Genomic DNA, 19,438 nt, shown 5'->3' on the forward strand with positions numbered 1-19,438 from the left:
CCTGCCCATCACTGTCTCTCACCTGCATCTACCTATCCCCACCCTGTGCCCAACCCGCCTCCCCTCTTTTGTCCACCTATCACTGCTCTGCTTTCCCCTCCTATATATCGGGCTTCCCCTTTTCCTATCTTCAGTCCTGAAGAAGGATCCTGACCCAAAATGTTGACCACCTGCTTTTATCCATGGAGCTGCCTGGCCTGCTGAGTTCCTCCAGCATCATTGTGCTTTGTGTTTTCCCTGCTTCCCTTATTATACACTCAAACAGCAGTAATCCAGTCAGCTGAACTTAATTGTCGTCATTTGAAAAGTTTACAATTACAATCCCCTGAAAGTGACAACACAGGTAGACAAAGTGGTGAAGGTGGTGTATGGCACGTTTGCCTTTGTGGGGCAGGGCATCGGGTACAAGAGTTAGGACGTCATGTTACAGCTGTATAGGGCACTGGTGGGACCACACCTGGAATATTGTGTGCAGTTCTAGTCGCCATACTATAGGAAGGATGTGACTAAGCTGGAGAGGGTGCAGAAAAGATTCACAAGGATTTTGCCAGGACTGGCACTGATTTCCGTGGAGCGAAGAAGGCTGAGTGGTGATCTTACAGAGGATTCTAAAATCATGAGGGGCATAAATAAGGTGAATGGTCACAGACTTTTTCCCAGGGTAGGGGAGTCTAAAACTGGAGGACGCAGGTTTAAGGCGAGAGGGGAAAGGTTTAAAGGGGACCTGAGAGGCATGTTTTTCAGACAAGAGGGTGGTGGGTATATGGAACGAGCTGCCAGAGGAAGTGGTAAAGGAGGGTACAATTACAATGTTTAAAGTACATTTGGACAGGTACATGGATAGGAAAGGTTCAGAGGGATATGGGCCAAATGCAGGCAAATAGGACCAGCTCAGGAAGGCACTTTTGTTGACATGGACGAGTTGGGCCAAAGGGCCTGTTTCTGTGCTGCACAACTATGAATCTATGACTCTAAGATGGTGGAGGCAGAGATTCTCACAAAATTTATGAAGTCTAGACTATAGGAAGGATGTGAAGGCATTGGAGAGGGTGCAGAAGAAATTCACCAGGATCTTTTTCCAAGGGTGGGGGAGTTTAAAGCTAGAGGTCGCAAGTTTGAGGTGAGGGGAGAAATATCAACAGAATAAGGTGAATATGAAGTAATAGACACTTTTCCCTCACTCACCAGAGATCACACATTGATGCTGTAGCATTCCATGAGCTACTGTGAAAAACCCTGAGGGAAAGCACCAATGTGAGAGCCATACAATACACAGGCAAAGAGGCAGTACTGAGGGAGCCCTACACAGAGAGGCAGTACTGAGGGAGCCCTACACAGGCATTGCTCAGTACTGCCTCACTGCCTGTGTAGGGCTCCCTCAGAGGCTGCAGCAGCAGAGTCATGTAGCATGGAAACAAGCCCTTCAGCCCTCTGTATGTAATCTGCCTCTGTAGGGCTCCCTCAGTACTGCCTCGCTGACTGCATAGGGCTCTCTCAGGAATCAGATTTATTATCACTGACATATGTTGTGAAATTTGTTGTTTTGAGGCAGCAGTGCAATGCAAGACAAAGACATAAAAATTACTGTCAGTTACAAACTTGAGTACAGTTACAACACTGCCATCTACCCAACAAAGTATAAAATTGCCCAAGTATGTCCTGTTCACAAAAAGCTAATCCAGTCTGGCTAATCAGTTTTCTCTCAATTGTCAGCAAAGTGATAGAGCGCATCATCGACAGTCTGCAAAGCAGCACTGCCTCAACTGCCCAGTCTTGGTTCCACCAGAATCACTCTGCTCTCATTTACCCCTTCTCTTTCCCCTTCCCCTGCCCTCACAACCTGCCCGTCACCCACACCTTCCTCCCTCTGGTTCCCCACCTCCTTCCCTTTATTCCATGGTATTCCTCTCCTATCAGATTCCATCTTATTCAGCCCTTTGCCTCTTCCACTTATCACCTCCCAGCTTCTCACATCATTCCCACTTCCCCACCTCCCCCCACTTACCTATGATCCCCACTCACCTGGATTCACCTGTCACCTGCCAGCTCATGCTCCTCCCCTTCCCCCACCCTTTTATTCTGGCTTCTGCCCTCTTTCTTTCCAGTCCTGAAGAAGGGTCTTGGCCTGAAACATTGACTGTTCATTTCCCTCCATAGATGCAGCCTGACTTGCTGAGTTCATCCAGCATTTTGTGTGTGCTGCTCTCATCACAGCTTTGATTCAACATGCCAGAGTGCTGAATTCCAAAGGAGAGGTGGAAATGACCCCTTAATATCAAGGCAGCAGTTGATGACACATGCCATCCAGATACTGAGAAAACTGAGGTCAATGCCCAAAAGAGGGAAAAGACTCCAGTCCTTGGAGGCACATATCACACAAATAAAGATGGTTTTGGTTGGTGGAGGTTAATCATCCCAACCCCAGGATATCATTGCAGGAGTTTCTTGGGGCAGTGTCCAAGGCCCAAACATTTTAAGCTGCTTAATCAATGGCATCCTTATCCTGGGCAGATAAGGTAAAGAATCTTAGGGATTCGATGACTATATTAAGAACAAAAGGGTAACTAGGGAAAGAATGGGTCCCCTTAAGGATCAGTGTGGTCATCTATTTGTGGAACCACAGGAGGTGGATCTATGGTCAGGTGACAGAAGTATGCGTAGGTGAGCATTTTGGGTCCAGTGACCATAATGTCATTAGTTTCAAGTTAATTATGGATAAGGACAGGTCTGGTCCTCGAGTTGAGGTTCTAAATTGGAGAAAGGCCAATTTTGTGGAAATGAGAAAGGATCTGGGAAGAGTGGATTGGGATAAGTTCTTTTCTGGCAAGGATGTGCTCAGTAAGTGGAAGGCCTTCAGAGGCAAAATTTTGAGAGTACAGAATTTGCATGTTCCTGCCAGGATTAAAGGCAAAATTAACAAGCATAGGGAACCTTGGTTTTCAAGGAATATTGGCGATCTGGTTAAGAAAAAGAGAGAGGTGTATAGCATGTATAGGCAACTAGGAACAAATGAGGTACTTGGAGTATAGAAAAAGTAAGAAAATACTTAAAAAAGAAACCAGGAAGGCAAAAAGACATGACATTGCTTTGGCAGATAATGTGAAGGTAAACCCGAAGGGTTTTAACAAGTATATTAAGAGTAAAAGGATAGTAAGGGACAAAATTGGTCCCCTAGAAGATCAGAGTGGTCGTCTATGTGTGGAGCCGCAGAGGAGATGGGGGAGATCTTAAACAGTTTTTTTGCATCAGTATTTACTAAGGAAACTGGCATGGTGTATATGGAAGGAAGGGAAACAAGCAGCAGTGTCATGGAACTTATAGAGATTAAAGAGGAGGAGGTGCTTGCTGCTTTACAGCGGCACTGTAGCATAGCGGTTAGCGCGACGCTATTACAGTGCCAGCGATCGGGGTTCGATTCCCGTCGCTGTCTGTAAGGAGTTTGTACGTTCTCCCGTGTCTGTGTGGGTTTCCTCCGGGTGCTCCGGTTTCCTCCCACATCACAAAGACGTACGGGTAGGTTAATTTGGGTTTGAAATGGGCGGCGCGGACTTGTTGGGCTGGAAGGGCCTGTTACCACGCTGTAAATAAAACTTAAAACTTAAAAAGAATAAAGGTAGATAAATCCCCCAGGCCTGATAAGATATTTCCTCGGACATTGAGAGAGACTAGTGTAGAAATTGCAGGGGCCCCAGCAGATATATTTAAAATGTCCTTAGCCACGGGTGCGGTGCCAGAGGACTGGAGGGTAGCTCATGTTGTTCCGTTGTTTAAAAAGGGATTTAAAAGTAAACCAGGTAATTACAGGCCAGTGAGCCTGACATCAGTAATGGGTAAATTATTGGAAGGTGTTCTGAGAGATCGGATATACAAGTATTTGGACAGCCAAGGGCTGATTAAGGATAGTCAGCATGGCTTTGTGCGTGGTAGATCATGTTTAACGAATCTTGTAGAGTTTCTCGAGGAGGTTACCAAGAAAGTAGGTGAAGGAAAGGCTGTGGATGTTGTCTACATGGACTTTGGTAAGGCCCTTGACAAGGTCCCACATGAGAGGTTAGTTCAGAAGGTTCAGACACTAGGTATCCATGGAGAGGTTGTAAACTGGATTCTAAATTGGCTTTGTGGGAGAAGACAGAGAGTGGTAGTGGATGATTGTTTCTCAGACTGGAGGCCTATGACTAGTGGTGTGCCTCAGGGATCTGTGCTGGGACCATTGTTGTTTGTTGTCTATATCAATGATCTAGATGATGATGTGGTAAATTGGATCAGCAAGTTTGCTGATGACACTAAGATTGGAGGCGTTGTGGACAGCGAGGAAGGCTTTCAAAGCTTGCAGAGGGATCTGGACCAACTGGAAAAATGGGCCAGAAAACGGCAGATGGGATTTAATGCAGACAAGTGTGAGGTGTTGCATTTTGGAAGAACGAATCAAGGTAGGACATACACAGAAAATGGTAGGGCACTGAGGAGTGTGGAGGAACAAAGGGATCTGGAAGTTCAGATACATAATTCCCTGAAAGTGGCGTCACAGGTAGACAGGTTTGTAAAGAAGGCTTTTGGAATCCTGGCATTCATAAATCAAAGTATTGAGTATCGGAGTTGGGATGTTATGGTGAGGTTGTATAAGACATTGGTGAGGCCAAATTTAGAGTACTGTGTGCAGTTCTGGTCACCTAACTATAGGAAGGATATTTGTAAGATTGAAAGAGTGCAGAGGAGATTTACTAGAATGTTGCTGGGTCTTCAGGAGTCGAGTTACAGGGAAAGATTGAACAGGTTAGGACTTTATTCCTTGGAGCGCAGAAGAATGAGGGGAGATTTGATAGAAGTTTACAAAATTATGAGGGGTACAGACAGAGTTAATGTGAGTAGGCTCATTCCACCTAGATTAGGAGAGATAAGTATGAGAGGACATGGCTTTAGGGTGAAAGGGGAAAAGTTTAGGGGGAACTTCTTCACTCAAAGAGTGGTGGGAGTATGGAACGGGCTGCCATCTGATGTAGTAAATGCGGGCTTACTCTTGAGTTTTAAGAATAAATTGGATAGATACATGGACGGGAGGGGTCTGGAGGGTTATGGACTGGGTGCAGGTAAATGGGACTAGCCAAATAACGTTTTGACATAGACTAGAAAGGCTGAATGGCCTGTTTTCTGTGCTGTAGTGTTCTATGGTTCTATGGAATCTCTACACTCTCGCCTGTGTGAGGAAAACGCAGTTTACAAGAGACAATAGGTTGAGGTTATTGTGGGCAATTTTGGGCCCCATATCTAAGGAAAGGTGTGCTGGCCCTGGACAGGGTCCAGATGAGGTTCACAAGAATGATCCTAGGCATGAAAGAACATGGAACATTATAGCACAGTACAGGCCCTTCGGCCCATAATGTTGTGCTGACATTTTATCCTTCTCTAAGATCTATCTAACCCTTCCCTCCCACATAGCCCTCCATTTCTCAATCATTCATGTGGCTGTCTAAGATTCTCTTAAATGTCCCTGATGTATCTGCCCCCACAATCTCTGCCAGCAATGCGTTCCACACACCCACCACTCTCTGTGTATCTCTGACATCCCCCTTATACCTTCCTCCAATCACCTTAAAATTATGCCCCCTTCTGTTAGCCATTTTCGCCCTGGGAAAAAGTCTCTGGCTGTCAACTCGATCTATGCCTCTTATCATCTTGTGCACCTCTATCAAGTCACCTCTCATCCTCCTTCACTCCGAAGTAAAAAGCCCGAGCTCACTCAAGCTATCCTCATAAGACATGCACTCCAATCCTAGCAGCATCCTGGTAAATCTCCTCTGCACCCTCTCTAAAGCTTCCACATCCTTCCTATAATGAGGTGACCAGAACTGAACACAATACTCCAAGTGTGCTCTAACCAGAGTTTTATGGAGCTACAACATTACCTCGTGGCTCTTGAACTCAATACCCTGACTAATGAAGGCCAACACACCATACACCTTCTTAACAATCCTATCAACCTGCGCAGCAACCTTGAGGGATCTATAGACGTGGACCCCAAGATCTCTCTGTTCCTCCACACTGCAAAGAGTCCTGCCATGAACCTTGTATTCTGCCTTCAAATTCAATCTTCCAAACTGTATCACTTCACACTTTTCTGGGTTGAACTCTGCCACTTCTCAGCCCAGCTCTGCATCCCATCAATGTCCTGTTGTAATCTACAGCAACCTTCTACACTATCCACAATACCACCAACCTTCGTGCCATCAGCAAACCTACTAACCCACCCTTCCACATCCTCATCTAAGTCATTTATAAACATCACAAAGAGCAGGGGTCCCAGAACAGATCCCTGTGGAACACCACTGATCACTGACCTCCAGGCAGAATACGCTCCATCTACCATCATCCTCTGTCTTCTATGGGAGAGCCAATTCTGAATCCACACAGCCAAGTTACCTTGGATCCCATGCCTCCTGACTTTCTGAATAAGCCTTCCATGAGGAACCTTATCAAACACCTTACTAAAATCCATGCACACCACATCCACTGCTCTACCTTCATCAATGTGCTTTGTCACATCCTCAAAGAATTCAATCAGGCTCATGAGGCATGACCTGCCCCTCACAAAGCCATGCTGACTGTCCCTAATCAGCCTATGCTTCTTTAAATGCCCATAAGTCCTGTCTGTAACAATTTTCTTCTTCAGTAATTTGCCCACGACTGAAGTAAGACTCACTAGCCTGTAATTCCCAGGTATCCGTATTCTCTTTCTTGAGCAAAGGATCAACATTTGCCACCCTCCAATCATCTGGCACTACTCCTGTGGCCAGTGAGGACACAAATATCATCGCCAAAGGCGCAGCAATCTCTTCCCTCGCTTCCCGTAATAAGCTTGGATATATCCCATCTGACCCCGGTGACTTATCTATCATAATGTTTTTCAAAAGTTCCAGCACATCCTCCTTCCTCACGTCGACATGCCCTGGCATATCAGCCTGTTGTACGCTATCCTCACAAACGTCAAGGTCTCTCTCACTGGTGAATACTGAAGCAAAGTATTCATTAAGGACCTCTCCTACCTCTTCCAACTCCTGGCACATGTTTACTCTTTTATCCCTGATTGATCCTACCCTCTAGTCATCCTCCTATTCTTCACATACATGTAGAACGCCTTGGGGTTCTCCTTAATCCTACGTGCCAAGGCCTTCTCATGTCCCCTTCTAGTTCTCCTAAGTCCATTCTTAAGCTCCCTCCTGGCTACCTTGTAACTCTACAGAGCCCTGTCTGATCCATGCTTTCTTATCATTAGGTGAGCTTCTTTCTTCCTTTTGACAAGATATTCTATGTCTCTTGTCAACAAAAGTTCCTTCACTCTACCATCTTTATCTTGCCTCAGTGGGACAAACCTATCCAGAACCCCATGCAAGTATTCCCTAAACAACCTCCACATTTCTGTTGTACACTTCCCAAGAACATCTGTTCCCAATTAATGTTCCCAATTTACGCTCGCAAGTTCCTGCATAATAGTATCATGATTCCCCCTCCCCCAAATAAATACTTTCCCATATCATCTGCTCCTATCCCTCTCCCAAGGCTATGGTAAAGGTCGAGTTATGGTCACTGTCTTCAAAATGCTCTCCCAACGAGAGATCTGAAACCTGATCAGGCTCATTGTCTAGTACCAGGTCCAGAGTGGCCTCTCCTCTAGCTGGTCTGTCCACACACTGTCAGGAATCCTTCCTGGACACACCTAACAAATTCTGTCCCATCTATCCCTTTTACACTAAGGAGGTGCCAATCAATATTGGGGAAGTTGCAATCACCCACAACAACCATGTTATTTTTGCACCTCTCCAAAATCTGCCTCCCGATCTGATCCTCGGTGTCTCTGCTGTTATTGGGCGGGGGTGTGGGGGGGGGAGCGGGGTTGGTGGGGGTGGTGGTGCGTGGTGTAGAATACTCCCAATAGAGTGATCGCTCCCTTCCTGTTTCTAATTTCCACCCACACTGACTCAGAGGATGATCCCTCCAGGACATCCTCCCTTTCTACAGCTGTGACACTGTCCCTGATCAGCAAAGCCACTCCCCCACCTCTATTACCTCCACCCCTGTCCCTTTTGAAACATCTAAACCCCAGAATATCCAGCAGCCATTCCTGCCCTTGTGACAGCCAAGTCTCTGTAATGGCCACCACGTCGTAGTTCCGTGTACTTACCCACGCTCTAAGTTCATCAGCCTTGTTCCTGATACTTCTCACATTAAAGTAAACACACCAGCCCATCCAACTGACTACAATTTTGCCCTTTCAACTGCCAGACCTTCCTCAGTCTTTCTACACTCTGCATCTACTTGTACACTAAATGCACCAACCTCTGACCTATCACTTGGGTTCCCATCCCCCAGATGAACTAGATTAAACCCTCCCCAACAGCTCCAGCAAATCTACCCACATGAATATTGGTCCTCCTCCAGTTCAGATGTAACCTGTCCCTTTTGTACAGGTTGTATCTTCCAGTAGAGATCCCAATGATCAACAAATCTGAAACCCTGCCCCTGCACCAACTCCTTAGCCATGCATTCATCTGCCAAATCATCCTATGCTTACCCTCACTGGCGTGTGGCACAGGCAATAATCCAGAGATTACTACCCTTGAGGTACTGCTTTTCAGCTTCCTACCTAACTCCCTATATTCCCTCTTCAGGACCTCATCTATTTCCCTACCTCTGTCATTGGTACCATTATATACCATGACCTCTGGCTGTTCACCCTCACCCTTCAGAATGCTGTGGACCCAATCCGAGATGTCCCTGACCCTGGCACCAGGGAGGCAACATACCATCCAGGAGTCTCTGTCACGTTCACAGAATCTCCTGTCTGCCCCTCTTACTATGGAATCCCCTATCACTACCACCCTCCTCTTCTCCCCCCTGTGCCATACAACCAGGATCAGTGCCAGAGACCTAGTCTCTGTGACTTTCTCCTCGTACGTCGTCCCAACAGTATCCAAAGCGGTATACCTGTTATTGAGGGGAATGGCCACAGGGGTACTCTGCACTACCTGCCTATTCTCCTTCCTTCTCATGACAGTCACCCAGCTACCTGCCTCAAGCAGCTTCGGAGTGACTGTCTCGCTGTAGCTCTTATCTATGAACTCCTTGTTCTCCCATAGGAGCCAAAGGTCATCCAGCTGCGGCTCCAGTTCCCTAACACGGTCTGTAAGGAGCTGCAGCTGGATGCACCTCGGGCAGATGTAGTTATCAGGGAGACTGGAGGTCTCCCAGAACTCCCACATCTCACAGCATGAGCACACCACTGACCCTGGAGCCATTCTAACTACTATGGCCTGGCACTAAAGGAAAAACCAAAGAAAGAAAGAAAGAAACGTACCAGAGACTTATCTTAGACTCCACTTCTCGAGCCAAAGCCTCAGTCCCCACTCTAACCCTGGTCCACTCCAACAATAGCCACTCCTAAAATGGCTGCTTCACTTATACCAACCTTCCTTTTATTGGCTGCTGTTAATTAGCCAAACAATTATTAACAACTTGCAAATGTACCTGTTTTAGACTCTTGCAAGGTTAAACTCACAAGAATTTAACACAAGGTTACACGCACAGAGACTCGCCTCTTTTCAAAGCTCCCGCTTACCATATGAGGCTTAACATAAGAGGAGTGTTTGATGTCTCTGGGCCTGTACTCAATGGAGTTCAGAAGGATGAAGGGGAATCTCACTGAAACCTACCAGATACTGAAAGAACTGTACACAGTACTCCAGCTGTGGCAGATTGAATGTTTTATCAATTGTACCAAAATCTCCTTGCCTTTATATGCCTCAGCTGATACAGACAGTATCCCATGCCTTTTTCACCACCCTATCTACCAGTACTGCCAGGATCCTTGGACTTGAATACCAAGGTCCCTGTGCTCCTCAATACTCCCTGAGACCAGACCATTCATCATGTATGACTACCCTTATTAGTGCTTGTCAAAGGCCTTACCAAACTCCAGGTAGACTACATCAACCGCACTGCCCTCATTAATACATGTTGTTACCTCTTCAGAAAATTCAATCAAATTGGTCACACAGAATGTCTCTTCAGAACAAAGCTATGCCGACTACTTTTCATTAATCTATCTTTCCAGGTGCAAATTAATCCTGTCCTGAAGAATTTTTTTTCCAAACACCGCCCTGTCCGTCCAGAGTGAGGCCAAACCCAAACTAGTAGAACAACAGCTCATATTCCGCCTGGGTATCTACAACCCAATGCTCTGAACATTGAATTTTACAATTTCAGGGAACCCTCTCTCTCTCATTCTGATCCATTCTTGGTCTTTCCATTTTTGTTCCCTTTCCCATACCCCCACTCCAGCTCCCTATCACCCACTTTTGTCGCCCTCCCCATCCTGATTCCATCCACCTATTTCCCACAGACTTCAGCCACTGGATTTTCTCCATCTGGTTTCATCTGCCCATCTCCTTGAATGGTTCCCATTATCACCTTCCTTATACATCAGATTCCAGCACAGGAAACCTCTGTATCACTCTCCCCTCTCCCACCTGGCTCTATCAACCCATCATCCCTCACCCCTCCTCGGTCCACATATCACCTCCTGGTCCCTGTCTCAGCCCTGCCCCTCTCCTCTTTATACCAGCTACCCTCCCTCTTCACTCTCAGTCTGCATACTTATTATCCCTCTTATATTCATACCCAAATTGTTAATGTATATATGAAACAGTAAGGGTCTCAGCACCAATCTCTGTGATATACCACTGGTCACAGGCTTCCAATCACCAAAACAACCCTCCATCTTCACCTGCTGCCATCTATTACTGAGCCGATATTAGATCCAATTTGCCAACTTGCCTTTTGGATTTGATTGCCATGTGGGACACACCTACGGCCTTACCAAAATCCACGTAAAATGCATAAACTGCACTGCCCTCAGCAATATACTTGGTTGCCTCATGTTTTTACTGTATCTCAATCTTATTACAGGTTCTAACCATTATGGCATTGCAGCATTTTATTCCATGCAAGCTGTGAAATGTGGCCTCATTGTGAGTAAGATTTGCAACAAAATTGAATTAGAAGATTAACCCGTTACACACACAGTTATGACAATATATTTATATTTCACTAGGGGATGTCTTGTACCAACACCTCTCCACTGGTGGTACCAACCAGAGCAAAGCAGGTAAAGTATCAGCTGACCAACATTCCTCTTACAGGGTATTGCTTAACCAGCAATCAATTTACAGGGTACCTTCTAACGCTCATTCTACATACAAGGTATCATGAACAATGGGTCCTGTTACATAGAACATTTAACATAGAACAGTACAACACAATACAGGCCCTTCGGCCCACCATGTTGTGCCAACCTTTAAACCTTGCCAAAGACTATCTAACCCTTTGGCTTCCACATCTTTCATTACAGGAAAGATGTGGAAGCCATAGAGAGGGTGCAGAGGAGATTTACAAGGATGCTGCCTGGGATGCGGAGCATGCCTTATGAAAGCAGGTTGAGGGAACTCGGCCTTTTCTCCTTGGAGAGATGGAGGATGAGGGGGGACCTGAAAGGGGTGTATAAGATGATGAGTGGCATTGATCGGGTAGATAGTCAGAGGCTTTTCCCCAGGGCTGAACTGGTGGCCACAAGAGGACACAGGTTTAAGGTGCTGGGGAGTAGATATAGAGGAGATGTCAGGGGTAAGTTTTTTTACTCAGAGAGTGGTGAGTGTGTGGAATGGGCTACCGGCAACGGTGGTGGAGGTGGATACGATAGGGTCTTTTAAGAGACTGTTGGATCGGTATATGGAGCTGAGAAAAATAGAGGGCTATGGGTAAGCCTAGTAATTTCTAGGGTAGGGACATGTTCGGCACAGCTTTGTGGGCCGAAGGGCCTGAACTGTGCTGTAATTGTTCTATGTTCTATGTTCTAACCCCTTCCTCCCACATATCCCCCTATTTTAAATTCCTCCATATGCTAATCTAGTGATCTCTTGAATTTGACCAATGTAACTGCCTCCACCACCGTACCAGGCAACACATTCTATGCCCCAACCACTCTCTTAGTAAAAAACCTCCCTCTGATATCTCCCTTGAACTTCCCACCCATTACTTTAAAGCCATGCCCTCTTGTATTGAGCATTGGTGCCCTGGGACAGAGGTGCTGACTGTCCACTCTATCTATTCCTCTTAATATTTTGTATACCTCTATCATGTCTCCCCTCATCCTCCTTCTCTCCAATGAGTAAAACCCTTGCTCCCTTAGTCTCTCCTCATAATCCATACTCTCTAATCCAGGCAGCATCCTGGTAAATCTCCTCTGCACCCTTTCCAATGCCTCCACATCCTTCCTATAATGAGGCGACGAGAACTGGACACAGTACTCTAAGTGTGGTCTAACCAGAGTTTTGTAGAGCTGCATCATTACCTCGTGGCTCAAACTCGATCCCTCGACTTATGAAAGCTAACATCCCATAAGCTTTCTTAACTACCCTATCCACCTGTGAGGCAACTTTCAGTGATCTGTGGATATGAACCCCCAGATCCCTCTGCTCCTCCACACTACCATCCTGCCATTAACTTTGTACTCCAACTTGGAGTTTGTCCTTCCAAAGTGTACCACCTCACACTTCTCCAGATTGAACTTCATCTGCCACTTCTCAGCCCAGCTCTGCATCCTATCAATGTCCCTCTGCAATCTTCGACAATCCTCTACACTATCCACAACACCACCAACCTTTGTGTCGTCTGCAAACTTGCCAACCCACCCTTCTACCCCCTCATCCAAGTTATTAATAAAAATCACAAAAAGCAGAGGTCCCAGAACCGAACCTTGTGGGACACCGCTAGTCACAGCCCTCCAATCTGAATGCACTCCCTCCACCACAACCCTCTGCTTTCTACAGGCAAGCCAATTCTGAATCCACATGGCCAAGCTTCCCTGGATCCCATGCTCTCTGACCTTCTGAAGGATTATAGGATCAAGGGAACAAAAGAACATATAAAAACCAGGAGCAGGAGTCGATCACCTGTGCCCTCATTGATCTGCCCTCATCATCTGTAAGTTAATGATCAGAGTCACAGAGAGACATAGCAGTGAAATAAGCCATTGGGCTACTGAGTCTGTGCCCACCTTCCACATTAATCCCATTAATCTGGTCACCTCATTTCCGCTTTTCTGTCTGTTCCCTTTAGAACATAGAACAGTACAGCACAGGAACAGGTCTGAGATAGAACAGTACAGCACAGGAACAGGTCTGAGATAGAACAGTACAGCACAGGAACAGGTCTGAGATAGAACAGTACAGCACAGGAACAGGTCTGAGATAGAACAGTACAGCACAGGAACAGGTCTGAGATAGAACAGTACAGCACAGGAACAGGTCTGAGATAGAACAGTACAGCACAGGAACAGGTCTGAGATAGAACAGTACAGCACAGGAACAGGTCTGAGATAGAACAGTACAGCACAGGAACAGGTCTGAGATAGAACGGTACAGCACAGGAACAGGTCTGAGCCGACCATGATGCCAATCTAACTCATCCCATCTGTCTTCACACGGTCCATATTCCTCCATTCCCTGTGTCTGTCTAAATGCCTCTTAAATGTTGCTGTTGTATCTGCTTCCACAACTTCCCCTGGCAGCCTATTCCAGGAACCCACCACTCTCTGTGTAAAAAAAAACTTACCTCACAAATCTCTTTGAAACTTTACCCCTTCACCTTAGAACATATACAACTTAGAACATAGAACAGTACAGCACAGGAACAAGTCCTTTGGTCCACCGTGTCTGTGCCGAACAAGATGCCAAATTGAACTAAATCTCTGCTCCCTGCACATAGTCCATATCCCTCCATTCTCTGCATATTCATGTATCTATGTCAAAGCCTCTTATTTGCCACTATCGTCGCTAGGTTCCTTTCGAGGCACTAACCACTCTATCTGTAAAAAGAACTTGCCCCGCATATCTCCATTAAACTTCCCCCCTCTCACATTAAATGCATGTTCTCTAGTATTTGACATTTCTACTGTAGACTGAAAAAATTCACAGGGAGTCTGGGATTTAGCTTCAGAGCAAATGTTCTCTTTATTACAAGCTGATATCAACAGGGGAGTCACTTGTCCTGGAACAAATGCTCCCCAATCCAAAGTTTCCATTATTCTTGTACTATTTCTTTACTTTACCCCTGTATTTCTATCCCACATGCACTGTGTATACATAGAGTAAGGGAAGCCTTTTGCAGTGTCAAGCTTCAGTGCCTTTGTGTTACGTGAGCCATCAAGCTTGAGCGCCTTGTGTGCTACGCAAGCCATGCGCAGTTCCATCTTTACCTTGTATGTACAATGGAAAGCTTCCGTCCTGGAGTTTACGGCATTGTTGATAGGCTGGTAACCAGGCATAGACATAGAATAGAGCACTACAGCAAAGAAACAGGCCCTTCAGCCCATCTAGTCCATGCCAGCCTGGTTGACTGCCTAGTCCCATCTACCTGCACCCAGACCATATCCCTCCAAACCCTTCCCATCCATGTACCTATCGAAACCTCTCTTAGATGTTACAGTTGAACCCACATCCACCACTTCCACTGGCAGCTCGTTCCACACTCGCACCACCCTCTGAGTGAAGAAGTTCTCCTCAGATTCCCCTTAAATATTTCACCTTTCACCCTAAACCTATGACCTCTAGTTCTAGTCTCACCCAACCGGAGGGGAAAAAGCCTGCATGCATTCACCCTATCTCTACCCATCATAATTTTGTATACCTCTATAAGATCTCCCCTCATTCTCCTACGCTCCAAGGAATAAAGTCCTAACCTATTCAACCTTTCCCTGTAACTCGGGTCCTCGAGTCCCGGCAACATCTGTGTAAATTTTCTCTGCACTCTTTTAAGCTTATTGATATCTTTCCTGTAGGTAGGTGACCAGAACTGCACACAATACTCCAAATTCAGCCTCACCAATGTCTTGTACAACTTCAACATAACATCCCAACTCCTGTGCTCAGTGCCCTGATTTATGAAGGCCAATGTGCCAAAAGCTCTCTTTATGACCCTGTCTACCTGCATGAGTTTACTATGGTTCACATGAGCCTGCAGTTTGTGGCTTGAGTCAGTTTGAACCAGTTCCACATTTACGCTGCTTAGTACCAACTCTTTGAGTCTCCCTTTATTTCTCTGATACATGATCATCCCCCTGTTCTCTACTACAGTGGTACAGATCCATTTCATTATTCCCTACTATACTAACCTGGGAAAAAGACTCTTTTGACTATCTACCCTATCAATCCCTCTCATAATTTTATAAACTTCTATCAGGTCTCCCCTCAGCCTCCACCGCTCCAGAGAAATCAACCCAAGTTTGTCCAAACTCTCCTTATAGCTCATGCCCTCTAATCCAGGCAGCATCCGGTTGAACCTCTTCTGCACCCTCTCCACAGTCTCCACATCCTTCCTGTAATGGGGCGACCAGAACTGCAAGCAATACTCCAAGTGTGGCCTGACCAAAGTTTTATACAACTGCATCATGATTTCCTGATTCTCTGCCCCTGGTGATGAAAGGCAAGCATGCCATTCACCTACCTTACCACCCTATCTACTTGGCCACTTTCAGGGAGCTATGGACTTGGACCCCGTGATCCCTCTGCACATCAATGGTGTTAAGGGTCCTGCCGTTTCTGTATACTTTCCCCTTACATTTGACCTCCCAAAGTACAAGACTTCACACTTGCCCGGATTAAACTCCACCTGCGATTTGTCCACCTATATCATGCTTTGACAACCTCCTTCACTCTCCACAGCTCCACCAATTTTGTGTCGTCTACACATTTACTCATCATCCCGTCTACATTTTCATCCAAATCATTTATGTACATCACAAACAACAGAAGTCCCAGTACTGAACCCTGTGGAACACCGCTGGTCACAGACCTCCAGTCAGAATAACAACCCTCCACTACTACCCTCTGTCTTCTGGTGTGAAGGAGACTGACTGGTGACCTTATAGATGTTTATAAAATCATGAGGGGCATAGATAAGGTTGTTGGTCACAGTCCAGGGTATAGATTTAAGGTAAGAGTGGAATAACCTTAAGGGGACATGAGGGGCAATGTTTTCACAGAGGGTAGTAGGTATGTGGAACGAGCTGCCAGAGGAAGTGGTAAAGGCGGGTACAATTACAACACTTAAAAGGAATTTAGACAGGTACATGGTTAGAAAAGGTTTGGAGGGATATGAGCCAAACACAAGCAAATGGAATTAGCTCAGGTAGGCAACTTGATCGGCATGGGCCTGTTTCTGTGTTGCATGACTCTATGACATCCCAACTCTTGTACTCAGTTCCCCATTTGATGATCACCTGGAAAGGCAGGGACTAATCAGGTATAGCCAGCATGGCTTTGTCAAGAGAAGATCCTGTCTGACCAACAGACTGCAATCAGTAAGTAAGGCAGCAACACCTCTGGCATGATTACAAATATCACAAAAAGTAGAGGTCCCAGAAGCGATCCCTGTGGGACACCACTAGTCACAGCCCTCCAATCCGAATGCACTCCCTCCACCACAACCCTCTGCTTTCCACAGGCAAGCCAATTCTGAATCCACACTGCCAAGCCTCCCTGGATCCCTTGGCCTCTGACCTTCTGAAGAAGCCTACCGTGCGGAACCTTATCAAACGCGTTACTAAAATCCATGTAGACCACATCCACTGCACTACCCTCATCAATCTTCCTGGTCACCTCCTCAAAGAACCCTATTGGGCTCGTGAGGCGCGATCTTCCCTTCACAAAGCCACACTGGCTGTCCCTAATCAGTCCATGATTCCCTAAATGCTCATAGATCCTATCTCTTAGAATCCTTTCTAACAGCTTACCCACCACAGACGTAAGGCTCACTGGTCTGTAATTCCCTGGACTATCCCTACTACCTTTCTTGAATAAGGGGACAACATTTGCCACCCTCCAATCCTCCGGTACCATCCCCGTTGACAACGAGGACTCAAAGATCCTAACCAATGGTTCAGCAATCTCCTCCCTCGCCTCACGAAACAGCTTGGGGAATATTCTGTCAGGCCCTGGGGACTTATCTGTCCTAATATTTTCTAACAGCTCCAACACATCTCTCTTGATATCTACATACTCTAGAACATTACCCTTACCAACACTGTCCTCAGCATCATCAAGACCCCTCTCCTTGGTGAATACTGAAGAGAAGTATTCATTGAGAACCCCACCCACTTCCACAGCCTCCCACCTTTGTCTTTAATTGGACCTACCTTTACTCTAGCCATCCTTCTGCTCTTCACGTACGAGCAAAAAGCCTTGGGATTCTCCATAACCCTACTCGCCAAAGCCTTTTCATGTCCCCTTCTCGCTCTCCTCAGCACTTTCTTAAGTTCCTTCCTTGCTACTCTATATTCCTCACGAGCCCTGTCCAATCATTGCTGCTTATACCTTATGTATGCTGCCTTCTTCTTCCTAACTAGTTGTTCCACCTCTCTTGTCACCCATGGTTCCTTCACCCTGCCATTCCTTCTCTGCCTCACTGGGACAAATTCATCCCTAACATCCTGCAAAAGATCCCTAAACTCGACCACATCTCCATAGTACATTTCTCTTCAAAAATATCATTCCAATTTATACTCCCAAGTTCTCACCTTTTTCGCCTCATAATTCACCTTTCCCCAATTAAATATCTTCCCATCCTCTTTGCTCCTATCCCTATCCATGACAATTCTAAAAGTTATGGAGCAATGGTCACTGTCTCCCAAATGCTCACCCACCGATAGATCTGACATCTCTCCCTGTTCATTACCTAAAACTTGATCCAATATGGCATTCCCTCTAGTCGGCCTGTCAACATACTGTGTCAGGAATCTGTCCTGAACACATTTAACAAACTGCGCCCCGTCTAAACCTTTGGCACTAGGTCGGTGCCAATCAATATTTGGGAAGTTGAAGTCTCCCATTATGATAACCCTGTTATTTTCGCATCTTTCCAAAAACTGCCTCCCAATCTGCTCCTCAGTATCCCTACTGCTACCGGGGGGCCTATAGAATACTCCCAGGAGGTTAACTGTTCCTTTCTTGTTCCTAACTTCCACCCATATTGACTCTAGAGAGGATCCTTCTACATTATCTACCCTTTCTGCAGCTGTAACTGTGTCCCTGACCAGTATCGCCACCCCTCCTCCTCTTCTGCCCCCCTCCCTATCCCTTTTAAAACACTGAAAACCAGGTATATTCAATATCCACTCCTGCCCTGATGTCAGCCATGTCCCTGTAATAGCCACAATATCGTAGTCCCATGTACTTATCCAAGCTCTCAGTTCATCTCCCTTATTCCTGATGCTTCTTGCATTTAAGTAAATGCAATTTAGCCCATCCACCTTACTATTTTTATACCCTGTACTCTTCTCCTTCCTCAAAGCCCTTCTACCTGTCAGATCTGACTTTTCCCCATCCCTTCTTCCTCTGACCTACCCCTCTGGTTCCCTTCCCCCTTGCAATCTAATTTAAACCTTCCTGAACCACCTTTGCAAACCTGGCTGCAAGGATATTGGCCCCCCTCTTGTTCGGGTGTAACCTGTCCTCTCTGTACAGGTCCCACCTTCCCCAGAAGAGATCCCAATGATCCAAAAATCTAAAACCCTCCCTCCTGCACCAACTTCTCAGCCACACATTTACTTACCATCTCCTCCTATTCCTACCTTCACTATCGCATGGCACTGGCAGAAATCCCGAGATTGCTACCCTTGAGGTCCTGTTCTTCAGACTTCTGCCTAGCTAGCTAAACTCACTTTTCAGGACCTCATCCCTCTTCCTACCAATGTCATTGGTACCAACATGAACCACAACTTCTGGCTGTTCTCCCTCCCGCACTAGAATCCTGTGGACCCGATCAGTGACATCCAGGACCCTGGCACCTGGGAGGCAACATACCATCCGGGATTCAATCTCACTGCCACAGAACCTCCTATCTGTTTCCCTGACTATCGAGTCCCCTATCACTACTGCCTTCTTCTTCTCCCTTCCCTTCTGAGCAGCAGGACAGGTCCCAGTGCCAGAGACCTGGCTACTGCTGCTTGATCCCTGCAGGTCATCCCCCTCCACAGCTTCCAAAGCGGAAAACCTGTTACTGAGGGGAACAGCCTCCGGGGTCCTCTGCTCTATCTGCCTGTTCGTTTTCTTTTTCCTTTTCCCTCCCCTGACAGTCACCCTTCTATCTACTTCCTGGACTCCAAAAGTACCAGCTCTAAGGGGGGTGACTGTCTCCTGATGTACAGTATCTACATAACTCTCCCCCTCCCTGATGCTGCACAGTGTTTGAAGCTACAACTCCAGCTCATCAATTGTGAGCCGAAGTTCCTCCAGCCTCAAGCACTTACTGCAGATGTGGCCGTCGTGGACTGCAGCAAGGTCCACGATCTCCCACATCAAGCAGCCGCAGCACACCACCACATCCTCCATCT

General features: G+C 46.4%; 1 protein-coding gene across 1 annotated transcript in view; it reads left to right on the forward strand.

The window, feature by feature from the left end:
- LOC127577857 (uncharacterized oxidoreductase YjmC-like) overlaps positions 1 to 19,438 on the forward strand; it is a 46,540-nt gene that overhangs the window by 13,939 nt on the left and 13,163 nt on the right. Inside the window, exons 4-5 of the mRNA XM_052029469.1 lie at positions 10,960 to 11,021; positions 11,105 to 11,158. Of these exons, the coding sequence (XP_051885429.1) occupies positions 10,960 to 11,021; positions 11,105 to 11,158 (116 nt within the window). The remainder of the gene's footprint in view (positions 1 to 10,959; positions 11,022 to 11,104; positions 11,159 to 19,438) is intronic.

Source organism: Pristis pectinata, chromosome 14 (assembly GCF_009764475.1).
Source record: "Pristis pectinata isolate sPriPec2 chromosome 14, sPriPec2.1.pri, whole genome shotgun sequence".
NCBI lineage: Eukaryota > Metazoa > Chordata > Chondrichthyes > Rhinopristiformes > Pristidae > Pristis > Pristis pectinata.